At 44.1% G+C, this 21,604-nt stretch overlaps 1 protein-coding gene across 1 annotated transcript in view; it reads left to right on the forward strand.

The window, feature by feature from the left end:
* Window positions 1–21,604, forward strand: part of TGFBR2 (transforming growth factor beta receptor 2) — a 91,627-nt gene that overhangs the window by 17,430 nt on the left and 52,593 nt on the right. Inside the window, exon 2 of the mRNA XM_039222942.1 lies at window positions 21,003–21,171. Coding sequence (XP_039078873.1) covers window positions 21,003–21,171 — 169 coding nt within the window. The remainder of the gene's footprint in view (window positions 1–21,002; window positions 21,172–21,604) is intronic.

Here is a 21,604-nt window from a genome sequence, read left to right on the forward strand (position 1 = left end):
AACTGCATTCTGCTCGCTAGCCACACAAAGCTAATGGATATTCCTGCTTGCCTGCATTTTTTCTATTTTATTTTATTTTTCTTTAATGTTTTAGTTATTTTTGAGAGAGAGAGAGACAGCATGAGCAGGGGAGGGTCAGAGAGAGAGGGAGACACAGAATCCAACGACAGGATCCAATGACAGGCTCTAGGCTCTGAGCTAGCTGTCAGCACAGAACCCGACGCGGGGCTCGAAACCACGAACCATGAGATCATGACCAGAGCCGAAGCCGGCTGTTCAACCGACTGAGCCACCCAGGCGCCCCTGCAATTTGTTCTAGAAATGTCATTTCCCCCACACATAAAAAGAGAAGTTGAGTCATTATGTCATTTTACTTAATTTTGGTTCAAGAAGAACATTAAATCAGCTCCCATACTATAGTATGGACTTCTTTCTCTTTGTTTCCACCATTATTCATCAGAATGATTTTTCTAGAGGACTTGGGACAAAGGATTATTCTGATCCTTCCACCTCTGTGAAAATTTCCTAGAGAAGATGATATTAGATCAGAGAGATCTTCCTCAAATTAGAATGGATTTCAGTGTTATGTACTTCTTGTTTAAAAGGGATTTCATAGTAAATCTTCTAGAATACTACCTTTTACATGACCCTTTTAAAAATGGTGATTTGTACACATGGATCCCTGTTAAGGCAAATATTTACTTAGAAAAATATTGAAATTTTGAACATTTCAGATATGGTCCTTCAGATCTGGTAAGGTGGTTTTCAATATATATCTGTTAAATGGAATAAGAAAGAAAATACATCACAGAGACAAGGAAGAGATGTTAAACTGTAAGGCTATATTGACTTAAAACTTATTTTTTTGTGTTCTATCTATTTGGCTTTGTGATTTTCTGAAGGAAACAGTTAGCCACAACTGTGAACTCTGATCGAGGAACTATTTATCTTAGTAACTCCGTTGGTCGTTTATTGAAAGGAGATACACATTCTTATGTTGGCCTTTTTGAAGTCCTTCTTCATTTTGCCTTGTGGGGCCAAAGCCCTTTAAAGAAATTGAGCTTTCTTATGATACCTGCTCTTTAGGTCTTCAAACAGATCTCCATTTAAACTCCTTGTGCCCTTGGTGATGGACAAAGGATTTCCACCCTTTAAAAACATAGAAATATGTAAAATCCCTACTAAAGAAATGAATCTAAAATGGCCTTCCGGGGCTCCCGGTTGGCTCAATTGGTTGAGCATCCGACTCTTGATTTTGGCTCAGATCATGATCTCATTGTTTGTGAGTTCAAGCCCCATGTGGGGCTCTGTGCTGACAGTGTGGAGCCTGCTTAAGATTCTCTCTCTCTCTCTACCTCTCCCCTGCTCATGCTCTCTCTCTTGAAGTAAATAAATAAACATTAAAAGAGAAAAACAAAAAATAAATAAAAATGACCTTCCAAGGGAGAATTTGTACAACAGCAACCAAATGCCTTGGGACCCATTATGTTTATGATCCCTGCCTTATCCCAAAACATGACGACAGTTTGAGTCACATAAGAAAATCACTGGGGTTGGGCTTGACCCGACCTGTGTGCATTGATTGAAAAACGTTCTGTTATAATGCAGTTTGCAACTTTCTTAGCAGCCAAGCCAACTTGAGAAACATGGTTTACCGGCCGGCCCTCCTCTCTCCCAGACTTCCTTGCTCCCTGTCTCTAACCCCTGAGCTTGTTCCTGTCCAGTCTTCATTCCATACAGAATAAATCCTTTCCTGAGCCGTATTCACTTTTTTCACTTCCACTACACATTAGAATCACATGAGGAGCTTTTAAAAGAATCCCAGTGCCTGAGCCCAACGCCTGACACTCTGACGCATTCCCCCTGGTGTAGGGCCCTGGCACCTACGCGGTTTTAAAAGATGCCCCGATGATTGTGTTGTGAAACCCAGGCTGAGATGCGCTGATGCTACAAATGGAGAATTTGCACAGAGGAGTCAAGGTGTTCACTTAGTGTCCTGCAAGAAAGCAGTACCGTTTATGAGGTTCAGAACTTCCCATCTTCTGACTCGAAGTCCAGTATAACAGATAAGAGCAAGGCTTAGTTGTAGAATTAGGGGAGAGTCAAAATCCCTTTACTTCTGGAAACTCACCAGCAGAGTGGGGTTAAGTACACACCCATCTAAAAACCTGTCTCACGGTAACAAGTGGTTAGAAATCAAGGCCAGTGGAACCGGAGCACCGTGAGGTGGGCTGCAGGTAGCAGGTGAATGACTTTCCAAAGGAGAAGACAGCCGACGGGGCTCTGGAAGGCTGGGCGCTCCTTGGCAGTACCATTGTCCACTTGTCCACGGTTGTATTTCTGCACCTGCTTCAAGGAAACCTAGGGGAAGCTGGGGGGATGCCTATTTGTGAGGTGCACCCTCCCCACCACACACAGGAGTCCTCCAGGTACCCCGAGCCAAGCCACTCTCCAGAGTGCACAGTCAGCACCCCCATTGACTTGGGCCTTTCGCTGGGGAAGGTGTCCGACACCAGGTGTCCTTGGAAAAGCCATTCCCTGAGTCCCTCTCCGGCTGCTGGCAGAGGCAGTGAACACTTTCTGAGGCCTGGCTGGACCACCTTGGGGATAGTAGCTCTTGTGCGGAGGTGGACACGCTGGGGGTGAAGAAGGCAGCAAGAGTTAACGTATCGTAGGGTTCCTGATAAGGTGTTGTTGGGCAGGAAGATAATCAGATCACCGGGGCCTTCAAGGCCAGGCCGTGTCATTTGGGCTTAATTCTCTGAGTCACCAGCAAATTGTGAGTAGGGACGTAAAAGAACGATCACCAGGCCAGGTGTCTGTGATGTGAAGCTGTGAATGCCTTTCTTCTTTTTCCCTCTGTCGCCTCTGCAGCTGGCAGAGGGCAGGGAGCCCTTCACAGTCTGCCCGTGCACCCGGGTGGCACTGGCGCCCTTCTTGCTTCTGATCCCGCATTAGGGTCCGGGTGCCATCATGGGCACTTAATAATTTTTAAAACAACCATTCCTTTGTCGTACCTCAAAAGATATAGGCGGAAGCTCTTAAGCATCACAGAGCTTCTAGACCTCCACCTTATCTTTAGGCTCTCACTCTCTCATCTTTAGTGTTGATCTCACTCCATAGAAAGGAGTCTACTGACTCTTTGGAACAAGGACACAATCTGTTTAGGACAGTTTAGGACAGACTAAACAAGGGTACAACATCATTAATTCCAAGGGGGCACTTTATTTTGCTGGAACTTGCTTACTGATGTTTTCCTGACATGTTCACACCCCCCAGTAAACATAGGCCTCATACTTTTAGAAATCTGAAGGATTTAGAGGTTCAATTGGGTAGAGCCTCAGTGGAATGCTTTTATTATATCTAATGCCATTTTAAGGGGCTTGTGACTAGAGAGGTTGGGTTGATTGGACGACATATGTAAACCACTGCAAGGACTTTTACTAAAGTGGAGGACCATGCCAGTAGCTCAGAAATGTGGTATTTAGGGAGCTTTGTACTTCATAATCACCATGACAACATCGGGACAAATCGTATAACCCTCTTCGAGAGCAAGCACTGTTTGCTGGAACTTGCTGCAATGGTGCCAGTGTCTAATGTCTGTGCTCCTCACTGCGCTAACCATTAGTCACCTGTGGCTCGAAGGGTGGCGGGTGCAACTAAGGAACTGAGTTTTAAATACTATTTTATCTCAGTTACACTTAAATGTACATGGCCGCATGTGTATTGGCTTCCAGCATGGACAGAACAATTATAGAATATCCTTAAAATCCTTATTCCCTTCAAGTCTTCAGATGAAGCACAATCAGGTAATTTCTTAGCACCTATAATCATAGTGGGACAGATTACATTATTTATACCTTTCCAGGCCTGTACTTTGGAATTGTAGGCTGTTTCCCTCTGGGAAATATGATATTCTAATGTTGATGAAAATACTCTTCAGTAGTACACTTTAATTATACTACTTTGTTCTAAGAGGATCCAGCCGGGCCTCTTTCATCATCTGTTTTGAGTTTTAATCTTAAAAGGGCTATAAAAATAGTATTATCTTGCCAGAGAAAAAATATGCTGACCGTCAATGCCTGTGGAGCAAGAGGCATTGTTAGCAATGTTATCAAACATTCAGACTCCTGGAAACACTGGATAAAGAGAAGTTAAAGAGACAGGTAGAAGTCTCCTAGGAGAAAACTTGCCCTGGAGGAATGCTTTTAATTAGATTTAGCTTCCATCAGAAGAGTCTAGCAAAGTGCTTTCCCTGAGGGCATTGGGATTTTCCCCTGTGAATCAGTTCTCTCCCCCATCGGTCACCTCTCTGCTATGTTCTAGAAACTCAGCCTTACTTGGCATGCCTTGACTTAAACCCTCCAAAAAACCTTGGAAAAGAAGCCGGTATTTTTTCTAAAATGTTAATTTCCTTGCTTTAGGCTTATGTAGGCTTTGACTGGAAACTCAATCCGTATGCCTCGCCTCTGCGTTATGCTTCAGTCATTGAAATGGGGCTTAATAAGAATTACTTGATACCTTAGGAGTCAGATGAGCCTCACTTTTTTTTTTTTTTAAGCAGTCTTTTATCTTCGGCACAGGGATTTGCATGTTGAGAGGTCATGCCAGCTGACTTGAGCCCCTACAGGTTTCAGCTTGTTGCAAACCTAGTTTGGTCCTTTTTTCTCACTTCTGGGACCTCCTGTTGCTGCCACTCACGGCTTATGGGTTTACCGGGGAGCTCTAGTCCTTGTCCCTAAGTGCCTCCTGTCCCCACCTCAGCAGCAACAGTACAGCCAGCCAATCATTTCACATATAACACATCCCTTAAGAAGTCTGGATGCAACATTGGGACACCTACCTGGGCGGCTCAGTGGGTTAAGCGTCTGACTCTTGATTGCAGCTCAGGTCATGATCTCAGGTGTGTGAGTTCAAGCCCCACATTGGGCTCTGCGCTGATAATGCAGAGCCTGCTTGGGATTCTCTCTCTCTCCCTCTCTCTGCCTCTCCCGTGTGCCCTCCCTCTCTCAAAATAAATAAAATAAACTTAAAAAAATTAAAAGAAAAAAGAAGTCAGGATGGAACGTTCATTACCAGCGACGTCCAGGCCAGCCTCTTCTGCATGGGACTTCTTTTCTGGCTCTGGGTACTTCTCCTTCCACGTCCCCTGTGGCTTCTGATTTCAGAGCTCCCTGGAAGCTGAGGAGCCCAGGTCTCTTAAGATTTCTTCCAATCAGTGTTGTCCAATTGAACTTTCTGCTGTGATGAAAATGTTCTGTATCTTTCCTGGCGAAGTGTGGCTACGGAGCAGTTGAAAATGGCTAGTGCCACTTGAAAGTGAATATGTGATTTTACTTAGCTGTCTATGTTTATTAATGTAGTTGTTTAAATTGAAGTTGAGAAAGCCTGGCTAGCATATTACACAGCGCAGCTCCAGACTGAGCCCTTGACTTCGGAACAACGTGCCTTGACAAGAACATCTTCTCCTGGGTGCCCCGTGGCCCACTACCTTCATGAATGAGCTCTTCCCAGGAAAGAAACTCTTGACTTATGAACTGACTTCTCTATGCTGCTCATTTTAGAGTTCTGGGTTCAACATGCCATTTTTTTTTTCTATTGTCCTGTATCTTCTGGGAGTCTACCGTTACTCCTTGTCCAACAACTACAAATATGCATTTTTTTTTTTTTAACAAATAAGAGGAATATGTCAGTAAGGTAGAAGTTTTCTTGGGGAGCCTAAAGAAGGGATATGAAACTTGGTGTTGCAGGATGGAGGGAAATGGAAAACTGTAAACAAGTGTTTATTGCGTACCAGCCACCACTTGCCAGGAAACGTTGAAGATTCTAGAGTCCAGCAGTGGGCTAAACAAAATCCATTATGCCCAAACAGCAAACAGGATATTACTGATACGATGTGGATAAGAAGTGCAGAGTGAGGGGCAGAGGCTGATGGCGACTGTAATTTTAGAAAAGGGCTACCATTTTCCTATCTGAAGCAGTCATCTGTCTGGGGTAAGAATGTTCTAGCAGGTCCAATGCCCTTGCTGTTTATCTCTTCACACCCCCTCCGCTTCCCCGTGGTCTCTCATCTTTGCTTCTCCATCTCTCTCTTTCCCTCTCTTTTTTTACATTTATAGACACACATTTTTAGCCTGGACTTCTCAAGAAATGAAGCCAGTCCACAACCCCATTGGTGTTGGTAAAAAGATTAGACTGAAACGGTTGCGAGTCTGTGAAATGTAGTCAAAATGTGCTTTCTCGGTCACCATTGGGGCCGTGCAAACATTTTACACATCTCGGCACTCACTCCGGCATTAGGTAGTTTCCAGCACTAGGTAGGCTTAATGACTATTACTTGAGTGGGGGGCAAATCCAAGGTGCAGAAGTTAGCTGCGTATGAGAATTTGCACAAAAAGTCTTCTAAAGAACTAGAGGGTGTTGTAATTTGACCTCCCAAAGACCATTCAAAACATGTCAAAATTTTAATTCCTTACTCCACACTTCACCCTAGTAGTAAATATTATCACAGAATGCAAATATGGCCGTCCCCATAGATGGAAGGAGCCCACTGTATTCCATTATTCAGTGGGAAGAGGGCTGTGGGTGTGGTTCTCATTTTCTGAACCACTGAAATGACTACTTGAATCTATCTTGACTGCCACAGCCTGTGACAACAGTAAAAGCAGGATCCTCCGCTAAAGGTAAATGGCTGTTCTCTCTCCTCACCAAGTGCAGTGGGATTTTTACAGCAGGGAGGGCAGTTGACTTTTTACCTACCGAAGGACAGCATCATACAAATCACTGCTACTTGCCTTATGAGAGCCCTTTATGCTGTTTGCTGCAAATAACATTGACGGCAGGGATGAGTAATGCCCAGGAAAGACATTAACCCGCCCCACACGTTCTCATCCAACTGTATTGTGAGAAAGCAACAAAGTTGCTCAGTTCAAGAGCAGATTCTCAGAATTCATTTCAAACTTCCTACCCTGTGTTGTCCCTTCTTGAAGGCTTCACAGTGCTTAAAACTTGTTTCTTTTTTCCTCTTCTTTTTTTTTTATTTTACTTCCTCTCCTTGAAAAATATGAAGGGGAGGTTTCAGTGTGTTTGCTGTTATCTTAGAAACCAAAGTGAATCTGAACGTGCCCTTTAGTTGTCTTGTGCCAGCTAGTCCAAGGTAGCTCAGCTGCTACCAGTCAGTTAAAAGCCTCCCCAAAACCTTTTACAAGTGGATCACGGTTTTAATATAATGCTGAATCTATACCAGGCCTGGGTTTTACTTTCATTTCCTTAAAATGTCTTTGCCTTAATTTTCATTTGAGGGAAAATCTGCCTTAAATAGATGGCATAGTAGAAGGAGCTTGGTTTTGAATTTTGGCTTTTAATTCAGCATGTATTGAGCCCCCGTTCTGGGACAGACCCTGGGCTGAGGCTGTCCGACTTGGAACAAGTCAGATGATCATCCCTGACCTCATGGTGCTTATAGCCTGCTGCCTGCCAACCTCAGCAAGTTACTTAAAACAGTTTCCTCTTCTGTAAAATGGGAGCAATAATCTAATCTTTCACAGGCACCTACCAGACACAATCAAGGCATAGGTCAAGTAATAGGATGTTTTTGTACAATTATGCATGTTATTATTACTTATCATTCAAGCTGAGCCCAGAAATGGATTCAGAGTAAACATAGATATTTCTAAGGCTGAAGATCTTTTTTTTAATGGTTAGAGTGAATGTCTGTGCCCTAAACCAGAATTTCCTCCACATCCCCCATAAAATTGGAGGAAATGCCTACAAGGGCCGAATGGAAAGTGATCTTTTGTCATCTGACATAATTTTCCTTCCTCCTAACCTCGGGATGCACAAATGTTTGTTCTTGCAAAATGGATCAGCTGCAGTGATCAGGTTTAAGCCTGAGTATTAACAGGGGATGCGGACCTCCCCAGGTCGCAGAGAGTGGGTTTCTCAATGAGCAGAGAAAACAAAACTTAAATCGCACTGCCTGATAGTCCTGAAGCCATTTTTTTCTTATAAGCTGACACACAGCAGCCCATTCTGTTTAACCCAGGCTGCCAGGTCAGTGCTGGGGCACGTCTGAATTATTCAGCTGTCTTGACTCTTGGGGGGTGGAATTGTGAGATTTTTCCACAGTGAAAGACACTTAAAGATGGTTGTTCAGCCCACCTATTGGATTGGTCAAAGGATGGGCACAGAGCAAAGCCAGCACATGGTGGGCTCAGTCTTCTCTGCTGCACATCTGCTTCTCCTCCTGGCATGAATTCTCCTGTGGTAGAAACTGTAGAGTGATGTCACATAATTAATTTTTACATGAGTAAATGGCTTCAAGGAGAAGAAATTAAGGGATATTGTTTTCCATATATCTAACGGCACATAGCACTTCTTAACTAGATACTTACAAATCTAGTAAAATTCTTGCTCATATTCCTCTCCAATTTTCTCATCAGCTGTGAATCACATTGTACTGGTTATTTCCTGGAGAAAGAAGGCCAAACAGAAGTTTATTTCAACGTTTTAGAATCCATAATCTTAAAGCGGCTCATTGCTTCTGCGTTGCTGCATATCAGATTCACTAATTTTGTTAGCATGCTGCCAAATCACACACAAAGGGCCTCAAAGCCAAGGCAGATCAGCTCTCCGTGTTGAATGTGGTGCAAGGGTCAGCAGAGGATTTGAAAATCGAACTTGATCTCCAGTTACCACTTATTTGCCAGACCTAAGCTGGTTATGAACAATATTTTTAAACCAGATGGTTCGGTTCTAGAAGGGTGTTTAAGGATGCAAAGCACTCTTGGGAACTTTGTTATAACTGATTGATTCCATTATATTTCTTTGAAAACTTTGGAGCTCGGTTCAGTGGTACCAAAACGTTACTGTATTTCAATTTGTCTCCTCGCTCAAATTTCCTGAAATCTTTTGCTGCATTCCGGTGACGAGGAGGCCTAGATTCACCAAAACTCTTAATTATCTTGTCATGCCTTTCCTGTCATTTTCTTTTGTGAGAGAGGGTTTGCATGCGGTGTTAGTTTTCTAACCAACGCGCTTACATAGCACTTTTTATCGTCAGGATGATTTTCACGTGTACTCCAAGCATGTTTCGACTTCATCCTGACCCTAGAAAGTACTATTTCCTAGATCAAGAGAAGGGGGTTTCAAGAAGTGGCTTGCCTTGGGTCCTACAGCTTTAACAGTGGCCGAACCTGAACTCTGAAGCCTTGACTTTAAAATTCTTGGACTTCACCAAGCTGTCTGAGTTATATATGTCTCTGAAAATAAGGGAGGTAATTGCAAAGAACCAAAGCTCTTTCCTAAGAAATGTACTGCTCCTCTGGCCCTACATGACCGCCTCTACTCCTGGCCACACTCAGCATCATTGCCTTCTGCTGGAGGGACTGTTACATGCTTCTCAGGAATCTTTACAATGGGGATATCTGTCACCCTGCTGGTATCAGGGAGGCTGAGCGTTTTCCTGTGACTTGTGGCTTTGTTTCTCATTAGCCATGTCTCTTTGACCTCGAATAGTCATTTCACCTCTTTGACCCTTCATTTCCCCATCTGTGAAATGATGATGACACTCCCATGGTGGTTGTGACGAGCAAACGAAAATAACCCTCGCACTTGGTATCAGACTAGGCATTTGGCCTGCAGTCAATAAACGGTGTAGAAATAACTATTATTATTCTCCCCTACAGTTCTGATTTCTCACATAGAAAATTTTCCTTTCTCTTGAACTGAAAGGTGAATGTCCATATTAGTGAATCAAATACATATTGGCACATAACCATATGAGCAAGTTATGCGTGAATTTTTGCATTCCAGTTAAGCCGCTATTATTGGAAGAAAGAATTGAACAGATATGTTAAGAAAATCATTAATGGTAAAACTTCAGGTGGCCCCAGGGGCCGGGCAGGGGGAGTAGCCGGGGGTGGCAGGCCAACGGGTACTCAGCCACCGCAAGGGCTCACCACCCTTCATAGCTAATTGCTCACTATTGTCATAGCAACTCTGTAGGCCCACTGTTGTCACATCTTTAATTTTCTTTTTTTTTATTTTTAAAAAATTTTATTTATTTGAGAGAGAGAGAGCACAAGTGAAGGAGAGGAGCAGAGGGGAGAGAGAGAGAGAGAGAGAGAGAGAGAGAGAGAGAGAGAGAGAGAGAAAATCTTAAGCAGGTTGCATGCTCAGCGTTGGGCCTGATGTCGGAGCTCGATCCCACCACCCTGGGATCATGCCCTGAGCTGAAATCGAGAGGAGGATGTTCAGCCAACTGAGCTACCCAGGTGCCTCGCATCTTTTCATTTTAATTGGAGTTGGAAATCCAGCTTTTCATGTGAACTATCCTAATTTTAAACCTTAGTTCACATTTTATTTTATTTATTTATTTTGAGAGAGAGAGTGTGGGAAAGGGACAGAGAAAGAGAATCCCAGTCAGGCTCCACACTGGCAGCACAGCATGGGGCTTGAACCCATGAACCGTGAGAGCATAACCTGAGCCGAAATCAAGAGTCAGACACATAACTGGCCGAGCGACCCAGGTGCCCCACTTGGTTCACATTTTTAAAAGAAAAGAGTTGAGGCCCAGCAGAGCACATATGTGGACTGTATGTGGCTCATGCGCTCCCTGATCTAATGTTTCTCAGCCTGGTCTACTCCCAGTTATTTGCTTGTCAGAAACCAAGCATCTCGGGCCTCACCCCTTCAAGAAGTACTTCACCTGAGTCTTATCGCTTTTCCAGAGCACGAATATGGGAATCCTCTGCACTGACTGGTATTTTCACATACTTAATAAAACTGTAAGTTGAAAAACCTCTCAGGCTTCAGGCATACCCTGGGAGTTACAGCACAGTTTGAAGAGGAGAGAGAGTCTCCACAGAGAAATCTCTAATGAAAAGCCAGATCTCACAGTAAATTGATATGCAGCCCAAATTCTTTGCTTAAGATTGAAGCAAATGGCTCATCTCAGGTACATTTTTCTTTCTTCTGCTTCTTTAATCGTTTGTACCTTTTAAGAACTTCCTTCTTGCTGGATTTTATATTCATTTTTGAGGTTGCCTCAGCACTGTGAGGTAGAGTATTGTTTAAATCTTAAATAAATAACTTCATCAGAAAGTACCTCTTCAAGCGGCACCTGGGTGGCTCAGTCAGGCTCAGGGCATGATCTTCTGGGTCATGTGTTCAAGCCCACTTCCGGCTCTGTACTGATAGTTCAGAGCCTAGAGCCTGCTTCAGGTTCTGTGTTTCTCTCTCTCTCTCTCTCTCTCTCTCTGAAAAAATAAATGAACATTTAAAAAAAATAAAGAAAAAGACATCTTCATGAAGAGACTTTCCATTTCCAAAGTTCTTTTGATAAAAATCATAGAAAGTACTTTTTTGGTTCCCTACAAGACTGAAAGCATCTTGAACGGAAAGGATTATGTCTCATAATGCCACCCTTTCCAGAAGGGTTTTTTTTTTTAATTTTTTAATGTTTATTTTTGAAGGAGAGAGAGACAGAGCATGAGCAGGGGAAGAGCATAGGGAGAGAGAGAGGGAGACACAGAATTTGAAGCAGGCTGCAGGCTCTGAGCTGTCAGCACAGAGCCCGACACAAGGCTTGAACCCACAGTCCACAAAACCATGACCTGAGCCAAAGCTAGACGCTTAACCGACAGAGCCACCCAGGTGCCCCCGTAAGGGTTTAATATGAGGGTGCTCACAGAGCAGATAGGTAATGCATGTTTGCTTATGTCGGCTATTTTTTCTGGTAATTATTTGAGCTGAGGTAGCACTCCATCAGTCGTGTGCTCCTTATGCTGCCTGTGGCAGGCTGTTTACCAATGCTGCTTTGACTGTCACAAAAAGAGTCAGTTAATCATATTTATTTGCAATAATCTCTGGGTGCTTTTGTTTGTTGCCACAGAATACCACCCTAGTCCTATCAACTGAGGGAGAATTGTTTTCTCAGTTACTATTACTTTACATAAAGAGCCAGCTAACTTTAAAGCACTTCCCAGCAGAAGAATAGTTATTATTTTGGCAACACGTGAAATAGTGTCAAATTGTACCCCTTCACTTGGTCTAGTGTCCCATTTGCATTGTTGTGGCTTAATTTATTCAGCTGGTTCTGTCCTTTCCTCAGCCCCAGCCCTTGCATTCTCCTGGCATTGGCTCATGTCAGTCTCTAGAGTTAAGATTTTGCAAATAAACACCCTGTGAAAATCAGCTTTTTCAATGACAAACTAAAATTCCCACGTATGGACGGTGGTATTTGTTGCCCACTGCTCACTGCTGCCCAGATTTCTGAGGGCTGTTCTTCTACCCGATCCCTAGTAAGATTAAGAAAGATAATTGAGAGAGCTAAGGGGTTTTCAGCTCTTTGAATATGGCAAAAATGCTAGTATTCAGAAGTACTGCCTTTGGCAATAATAGATATTTCCATCTGCAAGAGTCATTTCAAATGTTTGGGTTTTGTCACCTGATATGTGACCTGATTCTGGGACAGATAGACAAAAAAAAAAAAAAAAGAAAAAAGGCAAATGCAGCAAACGTTCAGAGAACCCAAGCTGCACTTCATCCTCGGCGATCCAAGAAATTCACGGCTAAGCAAGAAAACAGAGTGTGCATATTGGGAGCTATTTGGAGCTATAGGGCTTGGGGAGTATTCAATTGAGAAGTTTGCAATCAAACTCCAGCTCAGTTATTTTATGTTTGTTACCAGAAAATGCCAATTACTTTTCCATTCAGCTGCAGCTTGTTTTAGTCTATGGCTTTTAAAAATCTCTCTGTCTTGGGGCACCTGGGTGGCTTAGTCGGTTAAGCGTCCGACTTTCGCTTAGGTCATGATCTCGCGGTTCGTGGGTTCGAGCCCCGCGTCGGGCTCTGTGCTGACTGCCAGCTCAGAGCCTGGAGCCTGTTTCGGATTCTGTACCTCCCTCTCTCTCTGACCCTCCCCTGCTCACGCTGTCTCTCTCTCTCTCCTAGAAATAAATAAAAACATAAAAAAAAAAAAAACTTTAAAAAAATAAAAATAAAAATCTCTCTGTCCATCACATTTTTAAAACCCTCCTTTAAAGGTACAGTCAAGTTTTAGGGACCCCTGGGTGGCTCAGTCAGTTAAGCGTCCAACTTCAGCTCAGGTCATGATCTCACAGTTCGTGAGTTCGAGCCCTGCGTCGGCCTCTGTGCTGACAGCTAGCTCAGAGCCTGGAGCCTGTTTCGGATTCTGTACCTCCCTCTCTCTCTGACCCTCCCCTGCTCACGCTGTCCTTCTCTCTCTCTGAAATAAATTAAACATTAAAAAAATCTTCTTTTTTAAACGTACAGTCAAGTTTTCAATGTAAAGGGCCCTATTGGATTAATCCCATTGACACATGGCTTCATCCCTTCATTTATTTGTTTGGTGAATACAAATCTCTACATTGGTTTATGCAATTTCTTTGAAAAAATCCATAGTGAACTATTCAACTTATTTTAACCAAAAAGGCTAAAGAAAAATGAACAGTAAGGAAACCCAAACCTTCAAAGCTAAATTTCTCAGTTGAACAAGTCAAAAGGGGAGGGAACACTCACACACACACACACACACACACACACACACACCCCTCCTTTCTGATTTATCCACACTTACGCACATTTTAGTGAATTTAGGCTGGAGTTTTATTAGGATGGTTGACAACTGTCCTGATTGATTAGTTTATTTGCCAGCCCCTTGACTTGTAAGTTTTTAAACCAAGTCTGGCATTTCTTCAGTTCATTTCTAGAGTAAAATATCTCCGTTATGAGAGGAGGCCGACTAAGTCCAAGATTCTGTTCTTGCCACCTGTGCTTCTGCTGGGCCTTTCGCTCTGCCTTCGCCACTCTCCCTGCCTTTTGGAAATCTCACTTGGATCAAGCCAATCCCATGAGCAGTGTACACACCAGAACAGCCACGTCCACTCACTCTTCCCATGTGTAACACGCAGGATGCCTATGTGATGAACGATTCTCTCTCTTCAGAGACCTCATCTCTGCTCAGCCTCTCAGGGTCTGAGCTATTTTCTCATCCCGGAGTACCGTTTTGTCCTTCCCCTGCCTAAGACACCCAGTCTTCAAGGACAGACCTTTCTCCCCTATGAAACTGGGTATCCCTCGGGCAGTCTCCCTCCTTTCCTGACCTCCTGCCTGCATTTAAAAGCAAGTCAGTTACACCTGATAATTTTGCTTCTCCAACTAGAAGGTAAGCCACGGAAGGACAGGTGTTTGCTTTAACTCTCTTACGACCTGGAGAATGTCACAGATGCTTGACAAATCCTTCACTGTTGACACTGTGATAGGCCATTTCAGTGTGAAAAGGTATATATTTTCTTATTCGGGTTTTGACTAGAATGATATTTCTGCCATTTCAAAGAGATTTTCAAGCATTGGTTAGGTCATCCATGGAAGGTTTTTCAGAAGTATTATTATTACCTAACATTTGCAGGAAAAGAAGAATTGATATCTTGGGCCACCTGTCTGTTTCTTTCCTACCTACACTCTGGTCTCCAAGTTGACTCGGTGATGGCTTGTCTAGTATTCAACCTGGTCCTTCAAAGACTGTGTAAGGACTATCATTGAAGAAGAGCCCACCTCCCCTGCTCTCCAGACATTTACAATTACTTAGGAAACGGGGGTTAACATACTTTAAAAACTAGAATAGAAGGTATCGTGTTATGGTAGAATTTCCAGTTAACGCCACAGAGAAGAAAAATATTCCTGAAACATCTTGGACTCGATCATGAGGTGTTTTTTGGTTTGTTTATAGTAATTGGCCAAAGTATTTTATTCCCTTGGAAATGTCTTTCTTTCATGAAGAATTACGAAGGGACTGCTCTGAGGCTGCTAGACTCGCTGCTTTGTTCTGGAGGGAGGACGTGTGTGACGGGCCAGTACACTTGTCCCACCTGGTCTCGGGGGCCGTGCGGTGTTCACTGCCAGCATCACAGACCATGGCGGCTGTCTGCCAGATGGTTGCCTCAGTGTCTGACTCTGAAATGCCAACTGCAATTAAAAACCTTCTTTTAGAGAACAAGTCTTTCAATTCTGGGCCCATATGGTGATCAGAGCCTCTGGGCCTATGATCGTTTAAGAGGCCAGACTCAAGAGAAAAGCAGATGGAAAGAACTGTAAGATGAGACGTGCCTGTAAAAAAAGGTGAGGAATGGTATTTAATTTTGCTGGATCCTGTTGGAGTGGAGAAGGGGGAATAATGGCCAGTCACAAACTAGGTTCACCCCAGCCTGCCTTCTCAACATGTGAGCCAGCAGCCTTGGCAGAATCTGGGAATGGTCTCCATTCCTACCTGCAATGCTCAGTTTAATGAATACTTGGCTAGGTCACAGGGCCCAATTCTTCTATCCAACATTAACCCGGCTGTCTCTGTGAAGGTACTTTGCAGATGTGATTAACAACTGCAGTCAGTTGACTTTAAGTAAAGTCACATTACCCTCGGTAACATGACTGGGCCTCATCCAATCAGTTGGGAGGCCTTGGGAGCAGAAGACGTCTCCCTAGAGAAAAAATTCTGTCTCAACATTGCAACATTCATTCCTGCCTGGGTTTCCAGCCTGCTGGCCTACCGTCTAAATTTCAGACTTGCTAGCCCACAATTGCATGAGCCAGTGCATTAGCCCACACTGAGGGGGTAAAACATATTCCCAAAAGCTTTGTGTCCCTCTTAACACCTGAGAAGCACTGCTCAGAAGCATACCGAGTTCTGTTCACCAGTTGCCATGGATTATTCTTTGAGATGCCGCATGTAATTATATCAATTTTAGTGGTCCTGCTCTGAAATATACAGTACTAAGCAATACCTTCACAGGTGTTCGTAGAATAAATTAATTCTTAGGTGCCCCCCAAAACACACAGCAACAGTAGACAGACGCATGAATTCAGACATACAGGAATGCATTTCTGGCAAAGTGTTGAAGATTATTTGTGGAATCTTGAGATTTTACCTAATCCTTTGGTTAATAGTTGACACCATCCCGAAGACAAAGGACTAAGAATTCATATCCAATATTCAGATCTAATATTTATCTGGAATAAGTCTTAGCCTTAGTAGGCTGCCCATCGCTAAGCTTCACAGACAACAGGATTGTTCCAGAAATAGACACAGCTAAGCATTTACTTAATTCATATTCTCAAGACCTGGAACTTGTGTCTCCAGGCAATGAGTTTGGGGAAAATGTGCCCTAAAATGAGGAAGGCAGTATGACCTAGACTGAAGGTCTTGATATTACTCATGGGTTTGTTTGAAGAGAAGTGAAATGTGATGCGCCATGTGACCCTATCATATGCTAAAGGAAGCGACCCATGGTCACTTCCTGTAGCGAATGACTTTCTAGACGACAGACGTTATTGGAACCTCTCTCTGGGGGACATTATGAGTAGCTGATTTCCCTGGTGGGTAGAAGATTCTCTGAAATTGGTCAGCTGCACACAGAGGGCCTGTAAACACTAAATAGACATTGCCTCAGTGTGAGACCATATTAACTAAAGATGCAGGAGAGTCATTTAACCCAGATTGGAAGTAACTTGGAAGTTGGTTAGGGCCTACCATGGGGTTAATTGGGTGGCTTTTTGTTGTGGTGTTTAGGGTAATATCTTTGACCCTGGGCATTCATGTACTCACGGTCACTTTCCATTACTTTGGCTTCACAAACATATATTCACAAACATAAGATGTTTGGTATCTGAGGTTGCAGTGGTCACTTCTTCTCCTGTTGATTGGAATGTACAGATGGAATCATGCACAGGGTAAATAGCCACTGGGGGCCTTCCCTGTCCCCTGGGGGTCCCTCACCCAACTCTGATTAGCGGTGCACTACCTAGCATGTCATCAGTGCCCCTGAGGACCCTGGGCTAGTCCTTGGAATCTTCAATGGGGGGTTTCTGGATCTTCAGGGCATCTGTAGGTCAACCCTCTGAAATGATGAGCAAAAACGTCCTATGTCTGTCTCCCTGCCCCATCTCCCCAGAGTGACTTCATAAAATCTTTAGCAAAATTAGATGACCTCCAACAAAGCTAGAAGGAAGCTTTGCCCTTTACATTTCGCTCTATCCCACCAACACACGTATTCACAAGGGAGAACGCTGGCTGAAAGCAGAGGCTGACATTTATTGGCTGGAGTTGTCAAGGTAGGGAGCCCTCCTGAGGTCAGTTAATAGGGAGTGGCTGGCTGGAGGAGGGAGGGGAGGAAATTATAGTAAATATGCCCCAGGTAAAAGCTTTCAGATTTAAAAAGAAAAGAAAAGAAAAGAAACAAAACAAAAGAAACCCCAACCTGCTGATCAAGCTTAAAGTCTGTTCACCTTAGCAGTGGTCGCTTTTACAGTAATAAAGAGAAAGCTGAGGCCTCCTCACTGGGCACTTACGGTGTGATATGTGATAACTTACATCCTTTGGCACGCAGTAGGTGTGTGATGTGTACGATTCCCCACTGTAAACTGTCCCCTCCCTGCATGCGCACAGGTGTGTACCTGTGCCTCCAAGTAGGGATGAAGTTAGCTGTTTGCCTTTTTCCCAGAGTTCATTGCAAAGGTCTTCCCTTTCTGGGTGTTGCTGTAGACAGCCACCCTTGTAGACCTGCACGTCTCCCGGGGCCCTGTTTGCACAGACTGCGGTCGGAAAGCCACCCCCAGAGCTGTGTGGCTTGGCCACCCATGTCTAGTCTTCTTTCTCTTCTTTGATGGCCCTCTTTTGTGTCTTCACCGTCGGTTGTGTTTTGTAAGCGTCAGACCTAAAGCACTTCTACTTGTCAACAGGTCTGTGGCCACCACTGTGGCTTCTCACAGCGGACTCACTGTGCTTCTCGCCTGACTTTTCTTAGCTTGTGTTAGAAAAGCACTAGCTAGGGGCGCCTGGGTGGCTCAGTTGGTTGAGCGTCTGACTTCGGCTCTGGTCATGATTTCATGGTTCATTGGTTCGAACCCCAGGTTGGGCTCTGTGCTGGCAGCTCAGAGCCTGGAGCCTACTTTGGAGTCTATGTCTCCTTCTCTCTCTGCCCCTCCCCTGCTCGAGCTCTATCTCTCACTGTCTCTCAAAAATGAATAAACATTAAAAAATTTGGAGAAAGAAAAGCACTGGCCAGCCCAGCAAAGGACTCCTTTCCATCTGAAGTGTAAAAGAGTTCACCTAGCTTTAGGGGCCTGGACTCCTGGTTCTGTGGAAGGAGTGCTCCCTCCTTGTCACAGAAGGTGTGTGTGTGTGTGTGTGTGTGTGTGTGTGTGTGTGTGCGCGCGCGCGCGCGCGCGCACACGCGCGTGCATGGTGGGTTTTTTTGTTTGTTTGGTTGGTTTTGTGCCAGTCATGTTTCAGCTCATTCTAGGTCAGAATTCTCTGCCTCGAGTGCACATCAGAATCATCCGGGCAGCTTCTAAAAATCCCGACACTCCGGCCACCTTCCAGAATAATTAAATTGGTATATCTGGAGGTGGGACTTGGGCCTCATTATCTTTTAAAACCTTTGCAGGTGATTGATTCTAACATGCTCTCAAAGTTGATAACCACGAATACAGGCTAAAATGCTGAAGGCTTAATTCCATTTCACAGAAGCTTGATTTTTATATTTAAAAAGAACAAAGCTTCCTAGCCAGCAAATGCATATTTGTCTGTCTGAAACATACTCTATAAAAAAAAAAAAAAAATCACATAAAACATGACCCAGCTTTTTTGTTTTACAAATGACTTATAGGGAAACCTAAAGGGTTACATTAGTTGTTTCACAAATAGATCCAAATCTAACTGTTGCGGAAAACATATATATTCATTGTCCTGTTGGTCCCAAATAGAACACAAGGTTCAGAAAGCATTGTAGCTTGTATTTTTAGCTTAGCGTAGAGCTCTGGGTCTGGGAGACAAATTTCAAAATAGTTTGTTGCCTAAAAATACACTTCCTGAAATGAACTTGAGGCCTGAGAGGGATGAATGGGTTTGGTTTTTTCTTCTTCTTCTTCTTTCTGTATTTAATGTTACCACAAGAAAGCAAATCTTAAATTTATATGTGTTTGTATTTTTAGACACCCAGGAAGCAGGTGCTGTGCCCAAGTGATGAAGAAGGTTTCGTGGCAAAGTGTAGATGAAAAATCTGAAATTCACGGGACAGGGAGAGATAGCAAGATGGCAAGGAGGTGGTTCTTCTGGCTGTAGGCAGGAGCATACTTGCTACAGGGAGGAGATGGGGAGGCTCTCCTCGGGCCTTTTCAAGGGTGATCCCTGGGAGAAGCGTACCTCCCAGCTTCCTAATGGCCAGCGACTCTTCCAGTGCTACAAGTAGTGGAGGTTTCTACTCTTAGTCCAGCTGATAAGTGGCTCTGAGTTCATGTTTGTTAACCAAATGCCTAGTAGCCTTGTCCGTATTGTTTAAATTTTTTTTAAATGTTATTTATTTATTTTTGAGAGAGAGGGAAATGGAGAACAAACGGGGGAGGGGCGGAGAGAGGGAGACCCGGAATCCAAAGCAGGCTCCTGGCTCCGAGCTGTCAGCACAGAGCCCAACGCGGGGCTCAAACTCATGAACCGCAGGATCCTGACCTGAGCCAAAGTCAGATGCTTAATGGACTGAGCCACCTAAGCACTCCCCCTAGTAGCCTTTTCTTACTTCACTTGACTCTTCAAACACCTCCCTTGAACTTCCACTTTTGCCAGTAGAAATGGATCTCATGCAGGGAACATAAGGGGATGGAAGTGTTATCCCCTCTTTAATGGTCTGTTGACATGCAGCATGTGTCTTGCAAAGAACAGTCTGTCTTCAATATGTTATTGATGACTGAATGAATCTGGCATGTATAATCACACCCACCCCACCCCCAATCTAAAGGAAGAAGTTCTATACCCTTTCCCACTTGGTATAAAGAGCCAAACGTGGACTTCTTATATTTAGTCATTTGTGTTTTCATTATTCACTTACTCATCTGACGAATACCTGTGGACGCCTCCTATGTAGCAGGTCATCTTCTTGGCACAAGGCATACGGTGTGCAAACAGGGCAGGTGAAAGCTCACGGAGCTGGCGTTTTGGTGGATAGATTCCAAGCAAGTAAGCGGCTGATATAGTTGTGAAGGAGATAAAAGAGAATTCTGTGGTAGTTACTTGTGAGTTGCTTTTCGATGGAGAGGTCACATTAACTGGAGACCAAAAAGGTGACAGAAAGCCAGACAATGGAAAGTGAAGGGCTCTGGGGAGGAAGGAAGAAGGCTTAAAAGGTGAGGAGTAAGGATTGAATGGGCTGGTGGGTGGTGGTGGCGGATGAAGTCAGAGAGGTAGCAGGTGGTAGATTCTTGAGGCAGAACTCACCCTTTACTCACCTGCAGGACTCCAGTGCCTGGAGCCTCGCCAATTTTGGGAAATTCTATCTCAGAGACAGTCAGTGTTGGTTAATCAACTGCTTTCCTTCAAGGCAATGGGGGAGAAGTTAGAATCAGCCTCTTGCAGAGAAGACCTGTATAGCTCTTCCCCTGCAGGGGAGGAGAATGACGGCAGGGCCCTGCCTCACCTACAGTGTCTCCTCTGAGTTGGCCACCACCGTTTTGTGCTGCACAGCTCTGCTCCATTGTGACCTCTCTCTACCCATCTACGTGGCAGCCCTCATCAGGATCCCATATCTTCTGTGATTCTCTTTTGGGTTATACCCTACCTTCATTTGTTTCCTTGCCTAGCTACTCAGCTAAATGATGGTTTCCTTAAGGTAGTGTTCTCTGTGTTTCCAGCACCCAGTACTATATAGTGGACTGATCAGTTGGCTGTTTCTGGATGGAGTGATTATGTGTATAGATAGGGTGCCATAGGCAACACTGACAAAAGCAAGAAGTCACTAAGACTCTCCCCCACCCCAGCCACCACCACTCCGCAATGGATTTCCTTACAAATCGCATACATGAAGGAAATTCTAATCTGACATGAATAATTCAGATTATTTTATTTCATTTGAAATTGCAACACCTCATCAGGGATTCCCTGGCAGGCTGCCTAGCGGTTAGATACTCACTTAATGTGTCTCGCTTTCCCCCCCCAGTTAATAATGGCATGATAGTTACGGAGAACAACGGTGTCATCAAGTTTCCACAGTTGTGTAAATTTTGCGATGTGCGATCGTCCACCTGTGACAACCAGAAATCCTGCCTGAGCAACTGCAGCATCACGTCCATCTGCGAGAACCCGCACGAAGTCTGTCTGGCTGTCTGGTAAGGTGGCCTCCAAAAATCTTCCTTTTCTCCCTTCTGTCAGGGATGCACACTGCTGTACGTAGCGTCAGGGTGCCCCCTTGCCCCATAACATGTCCCTTTCCCTCAAGTGACCTCTCTTTCAGTTATTAAATGTAATTTCCAGAGATACTTTGTACATTTGCAGATATATACACACACAGATCTATTTATATGTGAGTGTGATAGCATATACGGTAGCCTTAAATATTTACCATAAATCTGGGACGCCTTCCTTGTAAGAAGGAGAGACTTTGCGCCTTGTCATTTTAATCGACAACCCCTTGGTCCCCCAGAGTGACACCAGGAGCTTTGTTTATCTGAGGCAGTCTCAGTCGTGTTTCATGGAAGGAGAGGGGAAGAAAGATGGTTGTGTGAAGAGGAAAGGCCTTGTTAAAAAAAAAAAAAAGGAAGC

The sequence above is a fragment of the Hyaena hyaena genome, unplaced genomic scaffold (assembly GCF_003009895.1).
Source record: "Hyaena hyaena isolate Hyena2069 unplaced genomic scaffold, ASM300989v1 scaffold_1220, whole genome shotgun sequence".
NCBI classification, from domain to species: domain Eukaryota; kingdom Metazoa; phylum Chordata; class Mammalia; order Carnivora; family Hyaenidae; genus Hyaena; species Hyaena hyaena.